Source organism: Peromyscus californicus, unplaced genomic scaffold (genome assembly GCF_007827085.1).
Source record: "Peromyscus californicus insignis strain IS unplaced genomic scaffold, ASM782708v3 Scaffold_5__1_contigs__length_169319896, whole genome shotgun sequence".
Classification (NCBI taxonomy): Eukaryota; Metazoa; Chordata; class Mammalia; order Rodentia; family Cricetidae; genus Peromyscus; species Peromyscus californicus.
Window position 1 is genome coordinate 19,652,316 of NW_026294573.1, and position 20,740 is coordinate 19,673,055.

A 20,740-nucleotide genomic window follows, 5' to 3' on the forward strand; every position below is an offset into this window, starting at 1 on the left:
AGAGGCAGGTGGATCTCTGAGTTCGAGGCCAGCTTGGTCTACAGAGTGAGTTCCAGGACTTTTTTTTTTCTTTTTTTCCGGAGCTGAGCACTGAACCCAGGGCCTTGCGCTTGCTAGGCAAGCGCTCTACCACTGAGCTAAATCTCCAACCCCTTAATTTTTTTTTTTAAATATTTTATTTTGTGTGTAAGAGTGTTCTGAGTGTTTTGCTTGGATGTACATCTGTGCACCATGTTACACACTTGGTGCCCTTGGAGGCCAGAAGAGGATGTTGGATCCCCTGGAACTGAAATTGTGGACAGTTGTGAGCTGTCATGTGGGTGCTGGGAATCAACAAGTGCTCTGAACTGCTGAGCCGTCTTTCCAGCCCCCGAAGGGAAATTCACACAGTGTTATCTGTGTGCAGGAAACTCAGCAGTGTGCATTTAACCCATTCTGTTGACGAGCTCTTTGACCTTTACTTTTTCCGACTTGGCAATGTGAGCCGTGGAGTTTGGACCCAAGGACATTGCCTGCCATGGCAACAGATACCATCATGTCCATCTTTGTCTTTGAGTTAACCTGTGTGAAGGCAGTGTGCTATCTTCCTGTGGCCCAGCTGCCCCAGCCTGACCTGCCCCCTGGTGTAGATGTAACCGTCTTGTTAAATAAGAAACACAGAGCCAAATACAGAGTTAAAAGCCAAGAGGTGAGAGCAATAGCTAAGAGCTGAGATTAAAAACCTCACCCTTCACTGCCGCTGCTGTCCTACCTCTCCGCAAGAGACCTACTTCCTGTGTGTTTGTCATTTTTATTGACTTTCTATGCTGCCTTCTCATTGGTTGTAAACCCAACCACATGACCTCCTCTTCACTGCCCATCTATACAGACCTCCAGGTCTTCTATGGTTGGTATTGAGATTAAAGGCCTGTGTCTCCATGCTGGTGGTATCCTTGAACACACAGAGATCTGCCTGTCATGTGATCGGGATTAAGGGCGTGTGCTACCACTGCCAGACTTCTGTATGGCTTGCTATTAGCTCTGACCCTCAGGCAACTTTATTTATTAACATACAAATAAAATAAAAGCCCATATCTGGAGTTCGTACATTTTATACAGATGCCAACAAACAAGGAAAGGCAGGTTACAAATCAGAAAATTTAAGTAAAGTGGTTCAAAGTCCTTATAATTCAGTTCAAAAATCAGAATTGTATGCTATTCTGTTGGTATTAATGGATTTTTCAGAACCTCTCAACATAGTAACTGACTCTCAGTATGCTGAAAGAGTAGTATTACATATTGAAACTGCAGAATTTATCCCTGATGCTTCAGAATTAACTTCACTATTTATTCAATTACAAGATACAATCAGGAAAAGGAGTCATCCTTTATATATAACTCACATTCGATCCCATACTGGTCTGCCAGGCCCTCTAGCACAAGGCAATGATGAGATTGATAAATTATTGATAGGAAATGTGCTGGAGGCCTCAGAATTTCATAAAAAACATCATGTCAATAGTAAAGGTTTAAAAAAGGATTTTTCCGGGCTGGAGAGATGGCTCAGAGGTTAAGAGCACCGACTGCTCTTCCAGAGGTCCTGAGTTCAATTCCCAGCAACCACATGGTGGCTCACAACCATCTGTAATGAGATCTGGTGCCCTCTTCTGGCCCGCAGGCATACATGCAGACAGAACACTGTATACGTAATAAATAAATAAATCTTTAAAAAAAAAAAAAAAAAAAAAAAAAAAAAAGGATTTTTCCATAACCTGGCAACAAGCCAAAGAAATAGTAAAGAAATGTCCTACTTGTTCCTTCTACAATCAAACGCCATTACCAACTGGATGTAACCCAAAAGGTACTCAAAGGAATGAAATCTGGCAGATGGACGTGTTTCACTTTGCAGAATTTGGAAAACTGAAATATGTACACCACACTATCGATACTTATTCAGGATTTCAGTGGGCAACTGCTTTGAGTTCTGAAAAAGCTGATTCTGTAATCACTCATTTGCTAGAAGTTATGGCCATCATGGGTATACCTGCACAAATCAAAACTGATAATGCTCCATCTTATGTCTGTGTTAAAATGAAACAGTTTTTTGCTTATTACAATATAAAGCATATTACAGGCATACCACATAATCCTACAGGTCAAGCAGTTATAGAAAGATCAAACAGAACTCTAAAGGATATGCTAAATAAACAGAAAGGGGTAACAAAGACCCCCAGAAACAGACTGCATAATGCTCTATTAACTTTGAATTTTCTTAATGCCAATGAGAAAGGAACAACAGCTGCAGAGAGACATTGGGTAATAGAAAAAACTACAGAATTAAATCAGCCTATATACTTTAAGGATGTGCTGACCTCAGAATGGAAACCAGGGTATGTGTTACGTTGGGGACGAGGTTTTGCTTTTGTTTCTACAGGAGAAGATAAGTTGTGGGTACCATCAAAATTGATAAAGGTTCGATTTGAACAAGAGAAACCTCTTAATTAGAGGAGGTGATAATTCTTCAACCAGCATGAACATCCAATTTAAACTAACATATACCAGTAACACATGTCTTTTCATTTAATCAGATAATAACTTGCCAAAAAGGGACATCCCCAAAATTAGTCTTGGGGAAAGGTTTTTGTTTTTGTCTTTTAGGAGAATGAAGGTTAAGGAATCTGAAGAACACTGGACAAATGAGACAACTGAGAAAAGGGACAAATCATCTATCCCAGGAAACAGAGTGAAACGGCGTATGGGTATATATTATCTAAAAAATTTTATGTCTTCCTAAATGTTTGTTTCTGCTTTTCTCTAAAAATTTAACACTATTGGTCTTCTAATAGTCCCAGTTCAATTAAAATTTAAAGCTGACTTTAGAGTTGGAGAATGGCTCTCTCCTTCTTTAAACTCAAGCATGTTGTTAAAAGGAAAATGCAAACCCCCTGTATCATGCCAGAATAAAAGAGCCATCTTCTGCTATGGGACAGGAGAAAAGCCAAATTAACTAAGGGACTATTCTATTACTAATCTCAACTCTTTGATTCTATTCTGATTCTTTAAAATTTTTCTTAAAGTATAAATTTTATATCAAAATTTACAAGATTAATATATAGATATATAGATATATATACATTTTAACCTTTGTTAAGATATGAATGGTCATATAGAGTATTAATTAATTCTAGAAAAAAGGCTTCAATTAGCTGCATATATATGTCTTTGTGTTCGAGTCTCTTATCAGTTTTCTGCAGGAAATCACGGCCAGGCCTAACATCAACTGAAGTCTCCAGGAAGAAGTTGGGGCCCCACAACAACAATAATTCCACGTGGACAATAATAACATCATTAAGGCCGGGCGGTGGTGGCGCACGCCTTTAATCCCAGCACTCGGGAGGCAGAGCCAGGCGGATCTCTGTGAGTTCGAGGCCAGCCTGGACTACCAAGTGAGTTCCAGGAAAGGCGCAAAGCTACACAGAGAAACCCTGTCTCGAAAAACAAAAAACAAAAAAACAAAAACAAAATAACATCATTAAGCTGACAAACATCATCTACAGATCAGCTTTGAACTACAAGGTGCTCAGAGCAATTTTGAGATGACTTGCTGAGATGATCCAGTCTCAAAGACTACTTGAATAAAGACTTGAGATAAACCCTGAACTTTGGCATTATACACAGACTGGATAATGAAGGATATGGTTACCTTTCCTAGAATTTGACAATTAACCTAAAATTTTTCTTTCAGGATAAAGATAACTTCGCCCATACCCAGCAGGAAGCAATTTTAAGAATACAACGCCCACATTCCCAAAGAGGTGGTGTGGGGTGGGTGGTTTTTTGGTCTTTTTAATGGGTTTTGGGTCTGGGATAATTTTCATTGTTTAGGGGAGTTGGTTACAAGTTGTTGTCAAGGGTTAGGAAAAAGGCTAAGCAAAAGAGATTAGATTTAAGGTTCTTGTTTAAAAAAAAAAAAAGAGAAAGAAAGAAGAAGAAAAAGACAATTACTAGTTTTAAATACTTTACATTGGATTGGATTGTTTTATATTGTATACAAATTATATATATTGAAATTGATATTGTTAGAAAATGCTATATGTATATCTCTAATTGTACTTATACCATTCATTTAACAATGCAATTTTCTGATCCTTGAATGTTATTATTACCAACTATTAGGATATAAAGAAATGAAAGTTAGTAGTTACACATTACAATAGAACTTGTAGTCATATTAGATATGTTTTAAAAATTGAGCAGATATATTTTAGACAGGTCATCTTCAAACCCTTCAGAGATCTACAGAATATGGCATTTAAAATGTTTTAATAACTTAGAAAAATTTTTCTTTTTTGTTATGATTATGAGACATGTCAGCTCCTGGCAGTACCAATCTACTTCAGAGAAAATATGGGCATTGAAAAAACTGCATATGGAGTTAACTTTCATTGTGGCAAAAGTTAGCCACTGGACAACAAAGTATCCTTGAATCAACTGCTGACAAAATGGACAGACAGGACATGAAACAAAGGACTACTGATTCTTGCCAAAACGAGTGTGGTTATGGCTTTATCAAAAGGCATCTTCTGAGGCCAGGACAATATGGCACCATCCCTGAAGTGGCCTTTGCAATTCGGAAAAGGTACAGTGCCCTTTTCTTCAAAGGCAGCTGAATAGGCAGTGGACCGATGGCTTCTGATGTGCAATGGAACAGCAGCTGAAACAGTTATTCCTGAAGAGTAACTAAGCTCACGCCTCTCAATAGTAAACTGGCATTTGACAGAGGGATGTGGAGAAGAACGGGATGCTAAGATGAAGCCATATATACACAGCCAAGAAGAATGGACAGCTGAATTAAAAAATCAACAATTTCCAGAATTTAAAATCCTGAATCATGACATGACACTAGTGGAATTCAGGTGTTTCTGGTACATGGACCGCTCTCACCCAATGTGAGGTTGAACTGTTGACCTTGTGTACATCCTACTTCACAAATGAGTCTGTCAGATATGCTAAGCCTATAGGCTGAAGATGATGCCCCAACACTGTGGAGAAACCTCAGGTGACTGTCCAGGCAGCTGGCTGTTTCTGTCAACTCACAAATTTTTTGGAAGTTGCTTGCATGCACTTTCTGTTTTTATTTTTGTTAGCTAATATTATTTCCTTCTTGGGTCTCTGAGGGAGTTGAAGATTAGGTAGTTATAGTTGAAGGTTAGTTAGTTATAGTTGAAGATTAATTAGGATAGAAAGTGAATTAGATACATTTTGGACTTAACAAAATAGGATAGATAATGAAATTATTTTCTCTGAATTTGTCAAATACAAATGGACTAGACATTGTTTAGACATTTATTACTTGTATATATTGTATATAGTCATTGTACTTTTGTATATAGTTTTTCTTTTGTTAGTTATAACCTTTTTCTTTTTTTTCCTTTTTATTAAAATAGAAAAGGGGAAATGTGGTGGTATTTTACTTGTACTGAAATGTGATTTTAATTGTATGTTAATAAAGTTGTCTGGGGGTCAGAGCTATTAGAGTCATAGCAAGTGCATGGCGGCGGTGGCGCACGCCTTTAAGGACCTGGAGGGCGGTACATTCAGGCAGTGACGAGGCAGTCACATGTTTGGGTTTACAACCAATGACAAGGCAGAACAGGAAGACTTTAAAGACAGACACACAGGAAGTAGGTCCTTTTCGGAGAGCTCTCTTGGCTGGAGAGGATCCCTGAATCAGGAAGGGTGAGGCTCTTAGCTCTGACCTCTTGGCTTTCTTCTCTGAATTGGCTCTGTGTTTCTTATTTTATAAGACCGTTGGTTACATCTACATTTCAGTACTAATAAAATATCACCATATTCTGGTGCATCAAGGAACCCACCTTTGGACAAAAGGCAGGAAGACGACCAGTTCCATTGGGTCTGTACTGTGTAATCTCCACCAGCTGAGCATTCCTGCTCCACCAACATTGACCCCCCCACTCAAAGGACAGGTGGCCTCTTAGCACAGGCCAGCAGCCTTGCTCCTCCTGCATGGTCTCTGGTCTGTACTTGTGGGGTGACTTAGGCAGCTGGGAGGCTGTCTGCTGGTCCAGGGCCTCGGTGAACTGCTTAAATTTCAGGAGACACTTTCAGTGCCTTATAGGGGACAGACAGCCTTCTGCCACTGCGGCCAGGTGTGATAAGGTCGTTTGACCAAGCAGGTGAGGTCTTTGGTTAGATCCTATCCAGCACCAAAGTTCTTAGGCTTTTTGTCTAACCGGATTCACTACCTTTTGGCCTGCTGCTGTGGCTGCCAAAAGCCAGGCTGGCCTCGAACTTACAGAGATTGACCTGTGCTGAGGTTAAAGGTGTTTGCTACCATTACTAGTTCTTGTCTCAGTCCTCAAGCTTTCTTGCTCTAGACCAGTAGTTAACACTTTCCTGAAGTTTCATTTGTGTTCCCAACTTTTTGGGGGATAGTTTTGAGCTTTCTCCTGAATGGCTTATTTTCTGTCAGTGCTGAGTAATATTACTTAGTGTAAAACCCTAATTTTTTTTTCTGTGTTAATTTACCTTTGGTCTGTAGCTGGCTGCTAGTATCAAAACAATTGTTGGTAATATCCCCCATGAGTCTGGAGATGAATGTGCATTTCTCTTGGGTAGTATCGTCCCCTCCACAGTGTGGAAGTTCATTCTCAGCTGCTTACATTTTTCACCAGAACTCATATATGGTCAGTTTTTGAAATTTATTTTTTTAGGATAGAGTGTTTCTAACTCAGGCTAGGTTGTAGCTTGCTGTATATCCCAGGCTAGCCTCAAACTCTAGATTTTTCTTGAAATCTCAGCTTTCCCTGTGCTGAAATTATAAGTGTATGCCACCATGCCTGGAATTATAAGTGTGTGACACCATACCTGGTTTAGAAACTTTTTTTGTTTGCTTTTTTTGAGACAGGGTTTCTCGAAAAAAGCCCTGGCTGTCCTGAAACTCACTCTGTAGACCAGGCTGGCCTCGAACTCACAGAGATCCACCTGCCTCTGCCTCCTGAGTGTTGGGATTAAAGATGTGCGCCATCATTGCCCAGCTTGCTGTTTTTTAAACTGTGTTTCTACCTTTTTTTGAGCTCAGTACAGTGGATATATATGTATGTACTAACTGGCTTCTCAAAGCATGTGTCTCTTTAACATGAATAGGAGGGAACTCAGAACACACATTTACATCTAAAGTGCAGAATGTTTGAAGATATTTCCTTTAACAGACATTTTTGTGCCTGCAGTCTTTGGTAATGGCTGGTGTCTGTCCCATGAGTTAGCTTTGGCATATTTTTAGGAAGTCAGTTATGTTTTGTTTGGTCAATGCACATGAATGCTGTATAGAGAAGCAAAAGAGAGTGACAAGCACAGAATTCTTGAAGCACAGAGAGGTGCACAGCAAGAATTTCCAACTCTGAAGCAGGTGTGGAGGGTGAGGAAGCCGCACATTGAAGCCTTTCAGCCATGACACTTTCTTCTAATGAAGAACAGCTTGAAAGCTGTCACTCTCAGAGGAGTGCAGTATCTTCAAGTCAGACACTTAGCAAATTTTTTTTTTTTTTTTGGTTTTTTGAGACAGGGTTTCTCTGTGTAGCTTTGCGCCTTTCCTGGATCTCGCTTTGGAGACCAGGCTGGCCTTGAACTCACAGAGATCCGCCTGGCTCTGCCTCCCGAGTGCTGGGATTAAAGGTGTGCACCACCACCGCCCGGCCTAGCACATTTTAAAATAGTGGTGAGATTTAGTGTTTTTCCTCCATATTAAATGGCGCTGAGCAGGTTTGGTCATCATCTCTTGACAGTGAGGGAGGCTGAGAGGGAAGGAGGTTTTTACAATCCACATAGGCCACAGTAGCAACTTTCTGGGCTGTATCTCCACTGTGTTCGTGGTAAATGAGGTTATTTATATCTGTTTGAAACAGAAACAGTGCATTCCTATTTCTGGTTCTCCATGCATGACCTTGAATCACTTTTTATGTTTTGCAGTACATTTTTATACCTGAAATTCCTGGTAGTGTGGGCACTTGTCCTCCTGGCAGACTTTGTCCTGGAGTTCCGATTTGAATATCTGTGGCCATTCTGGCTTTTCATCAGAAGCGTCTATGATTCCTTCAGATACCAGGGACTGGTATGTTCCTATTGCATGTTCTCCAACTGTCAGGGATTTAGTTACCCTTCTAATTAAAAGAATATCTTCAATGGCTGATACTGACCTATTTTAAATGGATTTTTTTTTTTTTTTTTTTTTTGGTTTTTCGAGACAGGGTTTCTCTGTGTAGCTTTGCACCTTTCCTGGAACTCGCTTTGGAGACCAGGCTGGCCTCGAACTCACAGAGATCCGCCTGGCTTTGCCTCCCGAGTGCTGGGATTAAAGGCGTGTGCCACCACCGCCCGGCTTTAAATGGATTTTATTAGCAATACTGAAGTGCCTGTGTTGGGATGAGCTAATTGGGTCTATGGATTAAAACTTGGCTGTTCTAAGCCCACTGATGAGTGGTTCTGTTTTCTCCTCCTCTCCCACTTGAGGGGAGTGAGGAGACTGGGTAGAGGGTTATAAGAGGCGGGTAGCAGTGGGAGGACTCAGTATTGCCTCGTCTTACTCTAGAGTGCTCTGGAGTTCCTGTCACTAGGTTGTAATTGAATCAAAGCAGTGATTCTCATTGATCTCAAGATTACTTTTATACTCTTAAAAATTACTGAAAACTCCAAAGAGCTTCTGTTAATGTAGGTTACAAAATAAAACAAGCTGCCGGGCGGTGGTGGCGCACGCCTTTAATCCCAGCACTCGGGAGGCAGAGCCAGGCGGATCTCTGTGAGTTCGAGGCCAGCCTGGGCTACCAAGTGAGTCCCAGGAAAGGCGCAAAGCTACACAGAGAAACCCTGTCTCGAAAAACCAAAAAAAAAATAAAATAAAATAAAACAAGCTGGGTGGTGATGCATGCCTTTAATCCCAGCAATACAGAGGCAGAAGTAGGAAGATATTTGTGAGTTCCAGGCCAGCCTGGTCTACAAACTGATTTCCAGGCCAGCCAAGGCTACAGAGACCTTATTCTCGGGGAAAATTAAACAAAAAACAAATAATAGCTAAAAAAAAAAATGAAAATTAAATACATATTTATTAATTCATTGAAAATAACTACTTACCCAATAAAATAGAAGAGTGCCTCTGTTGTTTTAGAGCTCTCTGTTTGGAAAGCTCTCAAAGCCCCTTCAGATGTCACTAGACCACAGGTTTTAAACTATCTAGTTAGAGCTTGGGGTATAGCTTGAGCTTAGTCTTTTGACTTATGTGTTATTTCTATTGTGTTCCATAGCTACACCTTACAACTAACTCTCCAATCCAGGCCTGGTACTTTGGTCAGAGCGAATCTATGCTTCCAAAAGATGGCCTCAAGCTTTTGTTTTATTGGTAATGAATAGTGATGTCCAGAGGAAGGCAGTGTTATTAATATTACCACCAGCATATATATTTCTTGCAATGTTTGGTTCATCTGCATTCCAGCAAGCCTCTCCTTTAAGAGTGAAGCTCTTTAGGGATGGGTTATGAGGAAACAGGAGGCTTTTCAGGGTTAAAGTTCTTGTTCCTTCAGGTGACCTGCCTAGAGCATCCCAAGGAGCTCACTGTGGTCCGACCACAGTTCTGGTCCAGTTCTTCCCCATGGTTTAAGAACCATGAACAATAGCACTCTTTAATGTTGAGTTAGCCACTGCTTTTTAGTATATGTGCTGCTCAAGCTAATAACCACTGCTACTACATGGTCTATTCTAAGTGTTTAAAATTTCTTCTTGTTAACTTGCTCTGTATTTAGTAATTTTATTCAACAAAGCTTTTAATAACATGCGTGAAAATGATAAGTTCTGAAATGTGGCTTTAATTTGCCTTTTTTTCTCTCTTTAGGCCTTCTCAGTATTTTTTGTTTGTGTAGCATTTACATCAAATATCATATGTCTCCTCTTCATTCCCATACAATGGCTTTTTTTTGCTGCTAGCACATATGTATGGGTCCAGTACGTATGGCACACAGGTAAGCTTGATGACTTCTTGGTTAGAAATTTTAGATGCAAGTTTTTAAAATGTGGATTATTTGAATGAATTATTTAAGATTGACATTTTAAAGTTGCCTTTCCCCAATACATGGTAATATGTTGTTTGACTTGTGGTGGTGGTTTGTGGGTTTTTGTTTGTTTGTTGATTGTAGGGTTGGTTATTTGAGGCAGAGTCTCATTAGATAGTCTCGGTTGTCCTGGAACTCATTATGTAGACCAGGCTAGCCTACAGCTCACAGCGATCCTCCTGCCTTTTGCCTCCTGAGCACCATGCCTTGCTCTATATGCTTTTTTTTTTTTTTGGTTTTTCGAGACAGGGTTTCTCTGTGTAGCTTTGCGCCTTTCCTGGAACTCGCTTTGGAGACCAGGCTGGCCTCGAACTCACAGAGATCCGCCTGGCTCTGCCTCCCGAGTGCTGGGATTAAAGGTGTCTGCCACCACCGCCCGGCGCTCTATATGCTTTTATATATGGATTTTCCTTTTTTATTTATTTTTTTAATTATTTGAATCAAAAACTTAAAGTTTAGGCATTTCAGTTGGCACCTCTGTTGCAAAGATGTCAATTTAAAAAGAGTTGAAGTGATTTATGTTTAGGAGTAGTTGAAGACATTCATGTGCCATACTCGAAGACTGTTCACAGCCTTTTTTTCGGTATTGAAAGGAAAGTTAGAAGTCATTCATGTGAACCCAATAATTTGACCCAAAAAAAAAAAAATCTCATCATCCCAGGCACATAGAGGCTTTCTACAATTGGAAATGTGCAGTGGTATGGATTCCTGCCATTCCCATTCACATTGGGGCTGCACAGGAGAAAATAGTTCTCTGGACTGGGTCACAAGTGTCCTCCTTGTACTTATAACCCAAGATGCTGTTACAGTTTGAGGCTTAGAGATTCTTAGAGGATGTAAAAAGGATTTATCCAGAAACATATGGGAATGGACAGAATTTGGCCTTAGAAGTTTCAGGTGGCCTGATACAGGACCACTTTCATAGGACCGCTCTGAATAAATGGTCTCCCCAGATGACATGTATCAAGTGATCTGAAGACCCTGTCATAGCCTCTTAAGTTTTTGTTTCTCTGCAGGCAAAAATACTCCTGATGTCACTAGCTTTTAATTGTCTGACATTTTAAGTGTCTTCCTATTTTGTGCTCCTAATTCTTTGCACTGTATTTCAGATAGATTCTTACTGATAGGGATTCATAGTCAGCTTCCTTCTTTTCTCAAACTTGTTATTTCGAACCAAGATCAGAAGAAATGTTTTGACAACTCTAACTCACTGAAAGCATATGTGGCATGTGCTGCTGGGCTTTGAGGATTGGTCCTCAGGGTCACACTGTCTGCAGCACTTTGTGAAACATGATTCTCCGACCCAGCTGTAACCTGTAGGATTTTAACTTTTGAGAGCACACCAGACAGTAAAAGCTCTCTGGAGCAGCTTCATCCTTGATGCTGCTGCTGAAAGTGGTGCTGGCCACTGTAGAAGACAGCGGAGCCCCGCTGTTGGAGGTCTCCACTGTGAGCATGGTTTCTCCTCTGTAGGATCGAACTTGATTTTAAGCTACCCAGAATGTTCTCAAGTTGGCTGCTGTCTAGTCTAATTCAAGAGATTTTTTCTTTGAACCAGTTTTTGCTTGTATTTCCTTCTGGGCCATTTATTTGCATCCCAGTTTCTTCTCTGTTACCTAAGATGGGCTAATCTCAGTGTGTGAGAGCCTCCAGCCCAGATGTGCTAGGACTCTGTTTGCAAAGGCAGCCTTTCTGATTCTTTCAGTGCTGTCTCATAGGGAAGAAACTAATGACATGGCTCCTAATAGAACCTGTTGGGACTTCCCAGGGATCGGCAGGACAGTGTCATAGAGTGACACACACATTGGAATAGCCAAGTCGTGAAATAGGTTTTAGTTTGAAATAGTTAATGCTGAGACAAACAAACTACATTTAATAGAAACATGGAAAATAGGATTATAGTATATATAACTTGGAGGGCTAGTTTTTCTTCCATATGATAAAATTTAAAATTCCTTGAGATTAAGAATAGTTGACAAGGGCTGGCAGGACAGTTCAGCAGGTCAGAGCACTTGCTGGCAAGCCTGAGGACCTGAGTCGGATCCCTAGAATCCTGTTGGTGGAAACAGAGACCGGTCTGAAAAGTTGTATAGAGACGAGCTTGCTGTGGCATGTACATATGTGTGCACCCACACAAAATAGTTGAATAAAAGTAGAAAATTAAAAAAGAATGCTTAATAAAATTGTATATCTCCATAAAAGAATGGTAAGATTGTGTCATAAACTTTTTGATGTTGGTGATGATTTTTTCTTAAACTTTATTTGTATACTTTATGTTTGAGTGTTCTGTCTACATGTATGCATACTCCCCAGAAGAGGGCATCAGATCCCATTATAGATGGTTGTGAGCTGCCATGTGGTTGCTGGGAATTGAACTCAGGAGAATTGAACTTCTGGGAGAGCAGCTGGTGCTTCTTTTTTGTTGTTGTTCTTTGGGTTTTTGTTTTTTTCTCTGAGACAGGGTTTCCTTTGTAGCCCTGGTTGTCCTGAAACTCCCTCTATAGACCAGGCTGGCCTTAAACTCAGAGATCCACCTGCCTCTGTCTTCCAAGTGCTGGGGCTACAGGTAGGCATACAGTATTATACCGAACTTTGGTTGCCTTTTTTTTTTTTTTAAATTGATTTTTAGGAGCTCTTTGTATATTAAGATTATGAGTCTTTTGTTCGACATATTCTGAATATTTCCTCACAGATGTTTACCTTTTTTTATTTTTGTCAATTAGTTTGTGGGCTTGTTTGTCATAGACAAGCTTTCAGTTTAGATCATGTTGCTTTTTAGTTCAGGTGAAAGTCCTAATGAAAGTTGCTGTCACTGACGAGTCTCCAGACAAGCCGTCTCTTGTGTCAGCTACTGTGTTCATTGATGGTCGTCTCTCTGCTGCTTTCCCACAGAAAGGGGAGTGTGTCTGCCCACAGTGTCTCTCTGGATACTCTTTGTTTATATTGAAGCAGCAATTAGATTCAAAGATCTGAAAAATTTTCATGTAGACCTTTGTCGTCCATTTGCTGCTCACTGGTGAGTATTACCTATAGTCCTAGTCTATATTTCAGTGTGAGATGGTAAGTTCAGCTGAGCCCAGTGTCAGTGTGGCATGCTGGTAGAGAGTGTGAGCCTTTTCAGAGGTGGAGCCCCAGCTCTGGCCCAACAGCTGTGTGGCTGAGCCTGTCATTCTGAACATCAGCTTTTAACCTCTCTCCTGAGATCATGGGAAGGAGGTACAATGTGTCAAGTGTTTAACTTAGTGCCAAGCTTGTAAGTATCTGAAAAGTGATTTGATGATGATTCCAAAGTCTTGATGAGCTATGGCCATGTCTTAAAGCTTCCATAGTCTTACAGAAGTGATAAGGCTAGTAACACTTAAAAAATATTTTTTTTTTAAATGTATACAGTATTTTGCCTGCATGTGTCCTTGCAGACCAGAAGAGGGCACCAGATCTTATTACAGATGGTTGTGAGCCACCATGTGGTTGCTGGGAATTGAACTCAGGCCCTCCGGCAGAGCAGTCAGTGCTCATAACTACTGAGCCATCTCTCCAGCCTATTAACACTTCTTTTTTTTTTTTTTTTTTTCCCGAAACAGGGTTTCTCTGTGTAGCTTTGCGCCTTTCCTGGAACTCACTTGGTAGCCCAGGCTGGCCTCGAACTCACAGAGATCCGCCTGGCTTTGCCTCCCGAGTGCTGGGATTAAAGGCGTGCGCCACCACCGCCCGGCCTATTAACACTTTTAAAAGGAACATTTCTGCTTATGAAATATAATCGAATGTTAAGGTGTATTTCATTTAACTTTAACTAAAAATATTAGAAAGTAAGCTTGATTTCTGTTTATATCAGTTGTGAAAAGTACAATCCCCCAATAAATGCAAATTGCTATTTCCAGTTTTGTTTTTTTTTTTTTTTTAGTTTTTACAAACAAATGAGTTAAATAAACATTGTCACTTTAAATTTGTAGTGAAACTATATTTAAACTAATTAAAAACTGTAACACTTTTAACACTTGGGAGCCTTACTATGGGCTTGACAGTGTTTGTAGACAGACGCTTTGGAAAAGCATTTGGCAGTTTGATTGGTTAGAGGAAATACTTTTACTTTCTGTCTTATATTAGAGTTGTAAGAACACTTGTTTTAACTTAGTGTAACAACTCTAACAACTCAGATGATTCCTGATACTTACACATAAGTGATTTTGGAATTGCTGTGTGACAAAGTGTTTATGAATTAATTTTACAGAAGCAGCTGTTGCTCTTACTCCTCAGACACAAGAAGATTAATGTAATTGCCTAAATTTGACTCTGTCTTCAGATGTTAAAAATTAAACAATACCCTTTTGATTTGTTTGTTTTTGTTTTTGAAGATATGGTTTCTCTGTGTAGCCCTGACTGTCTCCTTTGGTAGACCAGGCTGGGCTTGAACTCAGAGGTCACCTGCCTCAATCTCTTGCATGTTGGAATTAAAGGCGTGTGCCACCACCACCTTGTGCCCTTTTGATTTTTTTTAACACTTAGCATGACTATTGTTGGCTACCCATAAAAATCTCTACCCTTTAGTTCTTTTTGAAAATTTTATTGTTTGAGAATTTCATGCATGAGTATAATGTGTTTTGATTTACCCACCATTCCTTCCCCTCAAACTCTTCCTATTAATAACCTCCACATACACACATAATTATCCCTTCCAACTTCATGTATTTTTTTTTTTTAGATCCACTGAGTCCACTCAGTGCTGCCAGTCTGTGCGTGGGTATCGGACCATCCACTGGAACATGGGCAGTTCTAACAGCCCCTCAGCTAGGGATGGGACTTCACGAGCCTTTCCCTGATCTGTGATGCAACTTTGGTTGATATTGTGCAGCCATAGGCTCCGAGTTCTTGTTAGCAATGGCCCCATTGTGTCCAGATACCTTTTCATTCTTAAAAATAGAATGATGGCTAAATTCTAATGCATAAAGCTCATTGTTTCCTCAAAAACATTAGCTGCACTATCTGTCAGTCCCTGTGGGGACTCTTAGAATTTAGAACCCCTAAAATAGGATGGGAAATGTTTTCCTGTGGTCCCTCAGACCTGTAGCCCAGGGGCTCATTCTCTGTGCATGGGTTCATCATCATCAACTAGAAATGGTTTTCTGATTTTCAGTCTCAGTAGCCTATGTGCCTGTACACATGTTGTTTGTTTTGTGCTTGCAATTATTGGCTGGACTGTCTTCTTTCTAGTATTGGGTACCCTGTGGTGACTTTGGGCTTTGGCTTCAAAAGTTATGTGAGCTACAAAATGCGGTTAAGGAAGCAAAAGGAAGTTCAAAAGGAGAACGAGTTTTATATGCAGCTTCTTCAGCAGGCCCTCCCTCCAGAGCAGCAAATGTTGCAGAAGCAAGAAAAGGAGGCTGAGGAAGGTAGGTCTTTACTCTTAAGTTGTGGACCTAATAGGCTAGTCAGATTTTGCCTCAGTTAAAAAATGCCTGAGAGTTTAGAGTTTCCAGTTTTCTGGTTCCTCCTGGGGCCATTGTTTGGTCATGAAATATAGAATGTGAGTGCAGTATTTTACTTTCTGAGGGCCGCCTGCTTCTAAATATAGTATTTGTTTTACATATTTTTTTATGTGTATTGGTTTTTTTTTTCTGCATGTTTATATGTGTAGTAGTCTGGAGCCCTGGAACTGGGGTTGCTGATCCTTCTGAGCCACAATGTGGTACTGGAACTGAACCTTAGAGCAACAAGTGCTCTTAGCTATTGAGCTATCTTTCCATCCCCTAGTTCATTATTTTTAATTAAACATGTAAATATTGTGTTACAAATTGTAAGAAATACTTATTAATAAAATACATGTTGACTATGACATTGTAATTGAAGCAAGTCAAGAACCAAAGTATAAGCAAGGTGACTGTGTGGCCATGTAACATTGATGGCCGTGTGGACATGTGACATTGATGGCTGTGTGGACATGTGACATTGCCTTCTGGCAGAACAAGGAGATGTGGGTCCTGTTTGAATGTTTCATAAATTTCATATATTGTATGATGGTGGATCTTAAATTAAACCTTTTGGGGGGGACACGTTCAAGACAGTTTCTTTGTAACAGCCCTGGCTGTCCTGGAACTCACTTTGTAGACCAGGCTAGTCTCAAACTCAGAGAACTGCCTGCCTTTGCCTCCCAAGTGCTGGGAATAAAGGCGTGTGCCACCATGCCCAACAAATGGAACCATTACTAAGGGGGCTTTTCTTGTGGACGTTCAGCCAATAGTGATAGGTGAACTTGTAGTAACACCGGTTTTCTGTGCATGGAAGTCAGAAGTTTCAGGTCATGCTTTCTAATTAATTTATATCAAAATCCTTTTTTTCTGAAGCAGTACAAAATAGCTCTCAAGGATACCACAGCACATTAAAATATACTGAGCTGATACAGGAAGCTGTTTGTAAGTGTCCTGGTAAATGATACAGACGTATTACTTCAACACTTGAGTCACACAAAGACTAAATGTCTATAACTGGAAGTCACATCTTTTCTTTCATTTGAAGTTTTTTGTTTTTTTGGTTTTTTGAGACAGGGTTTCTCTATGTAGTTTTAGTGCCTGTCCTGGATCTTGCTCTGGAGACCAGGCTGGCCTTGAACTCACAGAGATCGGCCTGGCTCTGCCTCTCAAGTGTTGGGATTAAAGGCGTGCACCAGTACCTCGGCTTCATTTGAATTTTTTCAGTAATATTATCAGGTGTTTGTTTAATCCAGGCATTAAAAAAAAAGTGTGTGTGTGTGTGTGTGTAAATGTATGTGTATGAGTTGGTGCACATGTCACAGCACACATGGAAATAACTTTGTGGAGCCATTTGTCTCGTACCTATACTTGGGTCTTGGAGATTGAACTTGGGTTACTAAGCTTGTGTGGCAAACACTTTTACACACCGAACTGTCTCCCGGGTCCAGTTTAGGCCTCTTTTAAAATGAGGCTTCTTGGGAGGGTAGCCATTGTTGGACTACCCTGCCTGTGGCATATGCCAATGTAATAAATCCCTTTTCATAATATTCATTAAAATAGGTCCTCTTTTTTTTTTTTTTAACATTTATTTATTTATTATGTATACAGTGTTCTGCCTGCATGTGTCCCTGCAGGCCAGAAGAGGGCGCCAGATCTCATTACAGATGGTTGTGAGCCACCATGTGGTTGCTGGGAATAGAACTCAGGACTTCTGGATGAACAGCTACTGCTCTTAACCACTGAGCCATCTCTCCAGCCCCCAAAATAGGTCCTCTTTTAAAAAAATGAACTTTTGTTCTTTCACCCTTATGACCAATTTAGTTGACTTGATCTATATATATGTACATATATATACATGTATATATATATTATATATGACTTAATTATAAAATTTTAGTCTTATTTTAAAGCCAAATCTTTAATGGTTTGAAGTTCATATCATGGTGATTTTTTTTTTTCAACTGTGTCTGGACTTGGGAGTTAGTGTAATATACTGTACTTACTGCTTCTAACTTTCTACTGTGATTAATGTAGTGAATTTTTAGGCCTAGCTAATACATTTACTAAATAAATGTTGTCTATGTTTTTAAAAGCTAAATATTCCAGTATGGGTTTTTGTTTGTTTGTTGGTTTGTTTTTGGTACTGTAGCAGCCAAAGGATTGCCGGACATGGATTCCTCGATCCTTATACATCACAATGGAGGCATCCCAGCCAACAAAAAACTTTCCACAACGCTGCCAGAGATAGAATATCGAGAAAAAGGGAAAGAGAAGGACAAAGATGCCAAAAAACATAACCTTGGAATAAATAACAACAATATTCTACAACCTGTAGACTCTAAAATACAAGAAATTGAGTATATGGAAAACCATATCAATAGTAAAAGATTAAACAATGATCTTGTGGGAAGTACAGAAAATCTCTTAAAAGAGGACTCATGCACTGCTTCCTCAAAAAATTACAAAAATGCCAGTGGAGTTGTGAACTCCTCACCTCGAAGTCACAGCGCTACAAACGGAAGCATTCCTTCCTCGTCTAGTAAAAACGAGAAGAAGCAGAAGTGTGCCAGCAAGAGCCCCAGTGCGCACAAGGACTTAATGGAGAACTGCATTCCCAACAACCAGCTGAGCAAGCCAGATGCGCTGGTGAGGTAAGTGTGTGCAGCCTCACCACCGCTTGCCACGACTCCAAAGTCCCACGCCCATGGGCCTGCTAGAGCTGTTGGTGGTCAGCGCTGTGACCGGTGGTGTCTGGGGTTTGTTTGACACAGGTTCGTCAGTCACCTGTGTCAGCATAATAAAACACCGTTCTGACCTGTTCTGTGTTCTGAATAAGAGGTGATGATGACGACTTCCCACATGTGATAGATTGACATGCAGCCGCTTGGTGGCCCTGAAGGATGCTGTTAGTCCTGTCCTTTTACATTTGCATATCTAAAGTTCTTTTTGGCAAAGAGACAAAGAGGAAAATCTGTGTCCGTGATGGTGCACATCTTCTATGATCAAGCGTACGTAGATGGGAAAGGGAGTAAGAAAGTTGGGGGCTGGAGAGATGGCTCAGAGGTTAAGAGCACTGGCTGTTCTTCCAGAGGATCTGAGTTCAATTCCCAGCACCCACATGTTGGCTCACAACCATCTATAATGAGATCTGATGCCCTCTTCTGGCCTGAAGACATATATGCAGGCAGACCACTGTATACATAATAAATAAATCTTAAAAAAAAAAAAAAAAAAAAAAGAAAGTTGTTATTACCCTGAGCTGGTCTTCATTAGTTTCCTCTACAATTAGAATTTAAATTATGCATTGGTAAGTCTGGGATATTCAGGTTTGAAAAGTATAATCTCTTGGGCTGACAAGGTGGCTCATTGGGTAAAGGTGCTTGCTGCCAAGCCTGATGACCCCGGGACCCACATGGTGGACGAGAGAACCAATGCTGACAATTTGTCCTTTGACCTCCACATGCACATAGCACGTGCACACACGAAATACATTTTAAAAAGAAAAGAAAAAAGAAATCTCTCATTAAAAATTCCATGTGGTAACACAGTGTTAGATAGGGATTTTAATCAGAAACATTTCTTTTGTCAACCTTAATTGTGACACTGACTGGCTCAGAATTCATTGACTAAATCGGCAAACAGGAACGGCTTTTCCCCTGGTCTTCAATTCCAAAGTGAAGAGCCTAACGAGGGGTTTTGTTTTTGTTTTGCTGTAGGTAGCCCACACAGTCCAGTAAGTTTCTTTTTTTTTTTTTTTTGGTTTTTCGAGACAGGGTTTCTCTGTGTAGCTTTGCGCCTTTCCTGGAACTCACTTGGTAGTCCAGGCTGGCCTCGAACTCACAGAGATCCGTCTGGCTCTGCCTCCCGAGTGCTGGGATTAAAGGCGTGCGCCACCACCGCCCGGCCCAGTAAGTTTCTTAATCCACTTTGTTTGAGACAGGGTTTCTCTGTGTATCCCAGGCTGTCCCAGCTCTGTAGCCAAGGCTGGCCTCGAACTCAGAGATCCACTTACCTCTGACTCACACATGCTGGGATTAAGGGTGTGTGCCACCACTGCCCATTTTTTAGCTTATTTAAAGGCCAAGGGCAATTTGTTCTTCAAGGAAGAGTTTTAAGTATTGTAAATAATGTGAACCAGAATATGGACTAGTTTTAATTTTGTGAGTGGTAGCTAGATAGAGAAATGGACATGGGTTCCACACGCCACCTCTCACTCCCGCAGCAGGCCTTTATGCAACTTTGGAAGCATGCCATTGCTGATGCTATCCTGCAGAGTGAACAGTCAGCAGAGAGCCTGCTTCCAGATGTCCAGAGGAGAAAGGCCAGTTGTACTACTTATTTCAGAGGGAATTCCCCAGAATTCACTAACTGCTACAGCAGGTGAAACCTTTGCCACACATTATTTAACGTCTTTACGTGATTTTAGTATCAACACGGGTCTCCTGTGTTTGGTATTGCAAGTGAGGTGAAATGCTTCCTTGGCTACCCCAGTAAAGTGTGGTGCTAATTGGCTTGGCTATCTGATCTGCCTTTGGTATTGAAGATTGAGGACCCACCTGGCCAGTGAGGTAGGGCTGATGCTGTGGTATTTGTGCCCATTGCTTGCTCCTGGGGACTGCTGCCTCCTGGTGTCACCAGTGTGGACTCTGTCTTCACCTGTAGGCCCTCTCAGAGCAAGTCTCTATTTTAGAGAAATACTTGCTGTCAATAAGTTAATAGAAAATGTATTTAAGTAATTTCATAAACTTGATGTGGAATGATTTTCAACTTTTTTTTTTTTTTTTTTTTTAGGTTTTTCGAGACAGGGTTTCTCTGTGCAGCTTTGCGCCTTTCTGGATCTCGCTCTCTAGACCAGGCTGGCCTCGAACTCACAAAGATCCGCCTGCCTCTGCCTCCCAAGTGCTGGGATTAAAGGCGTGCGCCACCACCGCCCGGCAATTTTCAACTTTTAATGTAATATGAAAATAAAGGGAGCCAGGTGTGGTGGTACACACTCTTTATCCTAGTACCCAGGAGACAGAGGTAGCAGATATCTGTGAGTTCAAGGCTAGCTTGGTCTACATAATAAGTTCTAAGGTAGTCAGGGATACATAGTGAGACCCTGTCTCAAAACAAGAGAAGAACTTAATTATCCAACAATGGGAAAACTTAGATAAATAGCGGGCCATTTCTTTGATA

At 40.6% G+C, this 20,740-nt stretch overlaps 1 protein-coding gene across 1 annotated transcript in view; it reads left to right on the forward strand.

The window, feature by feature from the left end:
• Maco1 (macoilin 1) overlaps nucleotides 1-20,740 on the forward strand; it is a 74,562-nt gene that overhangs the window by 19,197 nt on the left and 34,625 nt on the right. The window contains exons 2-6 of the mRNA XM_052715454.1: nucleotides 7,969-8,110; nucleotides 9,881-10,007; nucleotides 12,990-13,113; nucleotides 15,306-15,484; nucleotides 17,712-18,213. Of these exons, the coding sequence (XP_052571414.1) occupies nucleotides 7,969-8,110; nucleotides 9,881-10,007; nucleotides 12,990-13,113; nucleotides 15,306-15,484; nucleotides 17,712-18,213 (1,074 nt within the window). The remainder of the gene's footprint in view (nucleotides 1-7,968; nucleotides 8,111-9,880; nucleotides 10,008-12,989; nucleotides 13,114-15,305; nucleotides 15,485-17,711; nucleotides 18,214-20,740) is intronic.